Source organism: Grammomys surdaster, unplaced genomic scaffold (assembly GCF_004785775.1).
Source record: "Grammomys surdaster isolate TR1022 unplaced genomic scaffold, NIH_TR_1.0 169, whole genome shotgun sequence".
In the NCBI taxonomy this organism is placed as follows: Eukaryota; Metazoa; Chordata; class Mammalia; order Rodentia; family Muridae; genus Grammomys; species Grammomys surdaster.
The window spans coordinates 8016257-8024357 of NW_021604617.1; the positions used below are offsets into that span (position 1 = coordinate 8016257).

Below are 8101 nucleotides of genomic sequence, written 5' to 3' on the forward strand. Positions count from 1 at the left end.
GTGTGTGTGTGTATGTGTATGGTGTGTGTGTGTATGTGTGTGGTGTATGTGTGGTATGTGTAGTGTGTGGTGTATGTGGGGTGTGTGTGTGGAGTGTATGGTGTGGAGTGTGGGGGGTATGTGTGTGTTGTGAGTATGTGGTGTGTATGGTGTATGTTTGGTGTATGTGGGGTATGTAGGGGGGGGTAGAGGTGGGGGGTTGCCGAACCACCAGGAAACCACAACCTGTCTTTAACAGCACACCTCCAGGGTGTGTTTACCCTGTGACAGGAGTGTAAACAAGTCTCCTTCACAACCCAGCAAAGCACAAGTCAGCTTTCTACAAGCCAGTGATAGCCCAGCCTTGGCTGGACACAGGCGCTCAGCTCTGAGAGAGTCATGGCTGGTTACCCTTTAGCCTGGCCTGGTATGCAAAGTGTGTGTGGCCTGGGGAGAGCGAGCCTCAGGAGGAAGGATGCTAGCCGGCAGCCATCATCCCGAAAGCAGCTAAGGAGCTAGTCACAGTTCAGCACACACTCATTTCCAGCCTGCTGTGTGCCCTGCAGGGGTCCTCGGGAGAGAGCCCACGGCTCAGCTCCAGAAGGGGAAGGAAATCCCAAGAATCCCCAGAACCTCCGGTACAAAGAACCACCTCGGAATGAGGCACGTAGGGAATGCTAGCCCTGTGGCTGGGCCTGAGAAATTCGCATCTGACGTGTCTGGCAGCTCTGTTCATTTGGTAGAACTGGGCAGGAGAGTCCCCGCTTCCCATCGATGGGATGAAGAGGATAGCGGCAGGCAGAGGATTGAAGTAAGGGGCCGCCGAGAAGTAGAGGAGCTGGAAGTTTGGGCCTCTTGGTTGTGGCTGCTCCAGCAGCGGCTTTTGTGGCCCTGTCTCTTATCAAGAGACTACAGAGACCTGTGAACATTCGAACCTGCTTTCTCAAATGCTTAAAAGACAATCGCAGAGCCCTTTGAAGCTCTTGTTTGGGTGTCAGAAGGCTTAATTAAGATCGTGATTGCATTCAATAGGGCTGTAATCACCAGATACGGCGGGCTAGAAAAATTTACCCATCACCCCCTGCGCCTGTTTGCATTTTATCTGCACCCAGCCTGCCCTTGTGCAAACAGACTGGGACCTGGGACGTGGCTGTAGCCACACGCCAGGCAAACTCAATTCCTTCACATACCTGGACATCGATTTCTGGTTACTGCCCCCACTTATCCCCCCCACCCCCAGCATTGGAAACCAGGCAGAAGGTCACAGTCTCGGAGGGGGCCTTTAGAGCTGGAACGCCCCGCCCCTTTGAAACCTTGGGGTGGCCTTTTCGTGCCTATTTCCTTTGGAGTATGGCCACCGAGGACAAGGAAATGCAGTAGGCAGGGACAGGCAAAGTTCAGAACGAGAGTGAGCCAAGCACAGTGACACACACTTGTGGTCCCTGCTATTAGGAGGCTGAGGCAGGAAGATCGATGAAGTCCAGGAGTTCAGGGCCAACCTGGGCAACATAGCCAAAAAAAAAAAAAAAAAAAAAAAAAAGCTGCAATGATTTGAGTGTAACAAACTGTGATTTAGAAACCTCGGGAGAACCTTCTAGAAACGCTGGGCAGCAGCTACTTTAGACTTTAACAGTCTCCTGCAGCTACTTAACGCCACCTCGCTGAAGCAGTCTCCTTTTGTGTCTTCAAAGCTCGCTATATACATGACCGCAGGCAGTTTAAGTCAGCAGTTCTCAACCTGTGGGCCGAGACTCCTTTGGGGTTGCATATCAGATATCCAGTATATCAGATATTTACAAATCATAACACTAGCAAAATTACAGTCATGTAGTAGCAACAAAATACTTTTATGGCTGTGGGATCAGACATGAGGAACTGTACAAAGGGCCCTGGCCTTGGGAAGGTTGAGAAGCATTGCTCTAAGACTTCCCAATACTATATCCACAGAACAGCAAACAAACACCGAGTTCCAAGGAGCTAGCACTATCACTGACGGAGAGGTAAGGCTGACCTACCCACTGCTATCCCAGAATCCCCATCACCAGCTGCTTTCTTCCTCAACCCCAAGAGAAGCAAGGAAGAGGGGTTCTCCTGCCTGAGAGCACCTCAGGGAGTACTCCACAACACAGGAGAGCCAGCCTGTGCACACGCACTCGCATACACACACACAGCCAAGCTGAGTCAGCTGGAGGCCCAGCCCTGCCCTGGGGACAGGGAGGAACTGTCCCCTAGACTCCTGCCCTGCCTAGACTGGTAAAAGCTGACAGGATACCCTGTCCCTCTTCTCTCTCCAGGCCTGATTCCTACCAACAGTCTGTTCATTGGGTCAAAATAGGAAAGAAGTGTGGAGAGGCTAAGACTCTTTGAAGAGAGGGGGGAGGGAGACTGGTTTTTAAGGCAGATAGATACTTGCTAGTCCAATTCACCCCCAAATTCCTTCCTCCAGAGTAAAGTCAGAAAGCCTGCGAAGAGTCAGGGCTCTGCCTGGGTCCAGATGTTGGCTCTCTTGCCAGCAAGACTCTGGGGTACTGGAAGTTCTCCGACTTGCTTGGTAGTGACAGCTACGTGAGTTGGTTGTCTACCGAAGAGCATCTGTTCATACCCGCCGGGAAAATCGCAGCTCTACCATTTAAATCTTGCGGTCTTGGACCAGTTCTATAACATCCCTTGTTCCTTGGCGTCCTCATCCAGAAAGCCAATAATAGTATCTTACACTAGACAGAAACTCAGTGAGTCAAAGATCAAAGGTTTTAGGAGAGTTTGTCACCCACCCTAGGAAAGGGTGGGTGACAGTTTGGTTTTGCTGTCTTCCTTCAGGCCAAGGAAGGTGTTGGAGCATCCCAGAGTACTCTTGGGGTACACTTGCCTGCCCTGGCATCTTCTTTGCCTAGACACGCCCCCATTTCATCTTGCTCTCTCTGCCTTTACAGAAACCTACACTCGGCCAGTGACAGCCTTCCCTCTCCACTCTGAGGCTAGGTCCTCTCAAAAATACCTCTTCTCTTTCTCATGCACCTAAACACTGTCTAACAGCAGAGGCCCCCGAAGGGCAGGAGGACATACTCTTAGTTTTCCTTCCCTACTGGTGGGAGATCTTTAGGTCAGGGAGAAGTGACATCTTGTTCTTGCCCAGGCCCCCAATGTAGTCATTTGGGTGTTGAAGCGAACCCCAAGTACCAGTGAGAGGTTGCAGCATCTCCTGTGGCCCCAGCACAGTGGCCACAAAGGCAATGAGGAAGGCAGGTAAATCGAGGGAGTAATTGGTGACACACCCCTGTCTCCCTCTTCAGACACCAAATATCATGGATCAAAAACAAGAAGTGAATGCCTGTCCCCTATTTCCTCGGGGTTCCCCTCAGTTAAGAGTGTATAAACTGCAGATAAGGTGTTCCACAGCCAAAGCCGGGGCAGGGCCAATTTATTTCCAGTAGTTTGCAAAGACACACCACCCTTGATTCAAAGGGTCCGCGCACGCTCTCCACTGTCCCACCTCTGCCTGCCTCTTCAATCTGAGAACGGTAGACAACCCAGACCCAAGAAGACCTGGCAAGAGCCCCCTTTCCTCCCCACCCCCAACCAAACCAAACAAAGCTAATTTGGTGTCGCAAATGGCTGGCAACCTGCTAACAGTGGCGCGCGTCGCTGACTTTCCTTTCTCAAACAGCAAAAGACAAGGGCACCTGAGGCAGGCTCTCCGCGGGACAGAGGAAGCGGAAAGGGCTGGGGGCAGATGTCTAGATCTCGGGAATACTTCTGACTCAGAGTGCGGATGCGCGGTGGGGTAGGAGCCACAGCAAAGACAGCCACACAAACAGAAACCCCACCAAAGTTTGTAAAGGGGGCCCGGGCCGGCAGGGGAGGGCGGCAAGGATCTCCGGCCTCGTTTCAGGGGTCCCCTGCACCTCTCTGACTCGGGCTGCCACGCCTCCTCCCACTTCCCAGTATCTCCTCGGCCAGTCCACAGGTTCCAACGTGTCCCTGGCCCTGCCAGCCTTCCCAGCGCCCAAGTGACGCCAGAGCCAGGAGAGAAGAGGCGCCACGGGTTACTCTCCCTTGTTTTAGTTTTTTTTTTCCTCCCCACCCCGGGGTGCACTCACCAAAGTCCCTGGTCCCCTCCTCTTGGGCCTCTTGGGTGAAAATCCAGGGTGGATTGGTGGCGTAGAGGGACGTGGTGGAGGGGTGGGCATGCTTCTTCCCAAAGAGTTTGCTGAAAGTGCCCTGCATGGTCTGGTTCTTTTTCATGCTGCTGCAGGCCGATCTGTCCCCGAGGGAAGGACCTTCCTTCCCTCGCCCTGTCCTGCCCCAGACTGAACCCCGCAGCGTCTTCTCAGAGGACACTAGCAGGCCATGGCCCCCAGCCGCGCTCCCCGCCCGCGCACCCGGCGACAGGTGGTGCGGGCGCCGCCGCCGCTCGCCTGGAAATGCGAGCTACCTGGACAGGTAAGAGGCTGCCGCCCGGAGCCGGTCCCGCCCCGCCGCCCAACTCCCCGGGCCACATTCCTGCCTCCTTCCACAACAGCCCATTGTTGGCACGGTGCGCTGCGCGGAGGACCTCGCCCTGCCCACGCCCTGCCTGGGAGAAGAGCCGCCCCCTGCCGCGGGTTCCCCACGGGCACGCCCAGTCCACCCCCACTTTTTCCTGGACCAGGAAAGGCCCCAGGCGAGTTCCTCGCTTCTGTGAGCCCTTCCTGAGCAGATCAGGATGGACAGTTTAGAAATGACTCTCCTGTCCCAGAAAAAAGTACCTGCCTGGTCAAGCTAGCATGGCCCAAAGCATCCCGCGGGCCCTCTGACATGTGGGAGGGAGACTTCGATGATACAAGCTCTGCCTGTAAAATAGCAAAAAAGATGGCAAGAGGGGCCAGCCGGGTCTACATGGGATGTTACAGGTCAGCTAGAGTTAAGAAATTTCTGAACCATTAGAGAACACAGGAAGAAACTATCCTCATGGTTAGGGCTCCATATATATTAATATAATATTAATATACGAATATAATATCAATATACTAATATATTACATATATAACATGCAATAAAATATATTTAATATATCCTGCCGGGCGGTGGTGGCGCATGCCTTTAATCTCAGCACTTGGGAGGCCGAGGCAGGCGGATTTCTGAGTTCGAGAGTTCGAGGCTAGCCTGGTCTACGGAGTGAGTTCCAGGTCAGCCAGGGCTACACAGAGAAACCCTGTCTTGAAAAAACCAACCAACCAAACAAACAAAAGAAATATATTTAATATATCGTATATCATAGGATGTGTATATTAGAGAGATCCTGCCATATATGTCATATACATGTATACATGTATACATGTATATATGCATGTATGTATGTATGTATGTATATATCTGTTGTGGCAGGGTCTCTCCATTGTGTATCCATTACTGTCCTGAAATTTGTAGACCAGGCTAGTCTTGAACTTATGACTATCCCGCCTCTGTCTCCCAAGTGCTGGGATTAAATGCTTGGACCACCAAGCCTACCTTAATGGTTTTGTTTGTTTGTTTGTTTGTTTGTTTTTTGTTTTTTCGAGAGAGGGTTTCTCTGTGTAGCCCTGGCTGTCCTGGAACTCACTCTGTAGACCAGGCTGGCCTCAGAAATCCGCCTGCCTCTGCCTCCCAAGTGCTGGGATTAAAGGCGTGCGCCACTACCGCCCGGCCCGGCAATGTATTTTTAATGAAATGATCTTTTATTTAGTCTTTCGTTTTGGCAATTGCATATATAAAACAATGTATCTTGAGCACATCCATGGAAAGTCTCCCTCTTCTGCACTCCCCAGTACCCTCTTCCCTTCCTCTTCCTCCTCCCTCTCCCCCTCCCCCTCCCCTTTCCTCTTCCCCTTTCTCTACTAGGTCTAGTTAGCACTGCCCCTTCAGAAAGCTGACTGATCTCATTGGCCTGATCCTGGGTGGATAACCACAGTGGAGTCAGTTTCAGAACACAATGGGCCACGTCATGCCCTGAGCACAGCGTTGGAAAATCTGGCATTTCATAGACGTCAGATTCTTCTTTCCTGGATTTTTTTTTTTTTTTGGATGAGATCTTACTATGTAATTCTAGCTGGCATGAAACTTTCTCCGTAGACCAAGCTGGCTTTGAATTCATAGAGATTTACCTGCCTTTGTTCCCAAGTACTGAGATTAAAGGTATACTGCATGCCCTACTAGGAATGTAATTTTCAAAAACCAGATTGGGGGGCGGGAAGAGGCCGAAGAGACAGCTCAGAAGTAAAGAGCACTGGCTGTTCTTTGAGAGGACCTGAGTTCAGTTCTCAGCACCCAGATGGCAGTGGACAATGATCTGTAATTCTGGTTACAGGGGCTCGGATGTCACCACCTGGCTTCTGTGCGCATTGCATACATGCAGGCAAATACTCAGACACATAAAATTTAAAAATCCATTTTTTGAGACAAGGCCTTACTGTGTAGCTGTGATTGGTCTTGGGCTCACAGAGGCCCACCTGCCTCTGCCTCCAGAATTCTGGAATTAAAGGCATGTGCCACCAGGCTAGGCATAAATAAAATCTTTAAAAATTTCATTATTATATGTGTATTAAGTGTTTCGTCTGCATGTATACATGTGACCCACATGCTTGCTTGGTGCCTTCAGAGGGTGGTAGGATTTGAATCCAAGTCTTCTGCAAGAACAAGTGTGCTTAACCTCAGAGCCAACTCTCCAGCCCCATGAATAAAACCTTTAAAAACATATTTGGAACCAGCCTGGTGGTTCAGCCTCGTAATTACAACTGTTTAGGCTGACTTAGGAGGATGGTCAGAACTGCCTGAGATACATAGCTAGTTCAAGTCTAGCCCAGGCAACTTAGCAAGACTCTATCTCAAAACGTTAAAATGAATAAAAAATAAGTCAGGGATGCAGCTTAGTGCAAGGCTCTCAGTTCAGACCCTAGTTGCTTTATATAGCCCAGGCTGGCCTGGGACTCACTGTATAAACCAGGCTGGCCTCCAACTCACAGAGAACCTTCTGTCTCTGCCTCCCCAGTGCTGGGTTTAAAGGTATACACCAACATATTTGGCTAATAAATATAATTTAAAAAATTAAAAAGTCAGAAGCAGATGGATCTCTGTGAGTTCAAAGCCAGCCTGGTTTACAGAGTGAGTTCCAGGACAGCCAGGGCCACACAGAGAAACAAACCAAAATGACATTTGGGCTGGAGAGATGGGTCAGCAGTTAAGAGCACTGACTACTCTCCCAGAGGTCCTAAGTTCAGTTCCCAGCAACCACATGGTGGCTAACAACCATCTGTCCTGGGATCCGATGCCCTCTTCTGTCAAGCAGGCATGCATGCAAATAAGAGTATTCACATACATAAATAAATCTTAAAAAACAAAAGCAGATCAGTCAACAGTGATGGTGTCCGGCTTCTCTATGTACCTGAACACACGTGCACACTGCACAAACATACACACAAAGAAATGTGACAGTAACACACAGTTATCATGCACTAGCCACTCCATATTGAAATAGTCTTTCTTCCTCAAATATTGTTTACTGTTTTAGTTCCTTCCCACAGCGCAGCCAAGAGCCACATGTTGCCTCTTCCTCTCCTGTCACTTGACTCTCTCAGGTTAACAGTTCCTCGCCTGTTTGCTTTCCATGAGAGTAACATTTCTGAGAAGCCTCATTCAGCTTCAAGAGATGAGAAGAGCCATGCCCTCGGGGCTTGCCACTCTGCAGAGTTTCCTCTCCAGGTAAACCAGATGGACAGGGTGGAATCGCATTGGGTAGGAGGATGGGAATAGAACCCAGGACCCCGAACATGCTAGACGTTTTAGCAAAAGGTTCTATACTGAGCTACAGTCCCAACCCTGGGATGAGGACCATTTTAAAAGACACTCCGTGGGAACTGAGAGTATGTCTCAGTGGGCAGAGTGCTTGCCGACCAGGCACAAGGCTCTGGGTTCAAGTCCCTGTACCACAGAAATGTAGTTGAGTGGTGCTTGCCTATAAACCCAGCACTCAAGAGGTGGAGGCAGGAGAATCAGGGGTTGGCCTCACCCCAAGTTCAAGGTCAGCCTGGGCTATATGAGGCCCTGTCTCAAAATAAGCAACAAGCAACAACAAAAGCCAGAATGACAATTAAAAAAAAAAAGGGGGGGG

The 8101-nt window shown here is 50.4% G+C and overlaps 1 protein-coding gene across 1 annotated transcript in view; it reads left to right on the plus strand.

Moving 5' to 3' along the window:
• The first annotated feature begins 4060 nt into the window (after positions 1 to 4060).
• Positions 4061 to 8101, plus strand: part of LOC114620528 — a 25593-nt gene continuing 21552 nt past the window's right edge. Inside the window, exons 1-2 of the mRNA XM_028766649.1 lie at positions 4061 to 4419; positions 7605 to 7692. Coding sequence (XP_028622482.1) covers positions 4202 to 4419; positions 7605 to 7692 — 306 coding nt within the window. The 5' untranslated portion in view covers positions 4061 to 4201. The remainder of the gene's footprint in view (positions 4420 to 7604; positions 7693 to 8101) is intronic.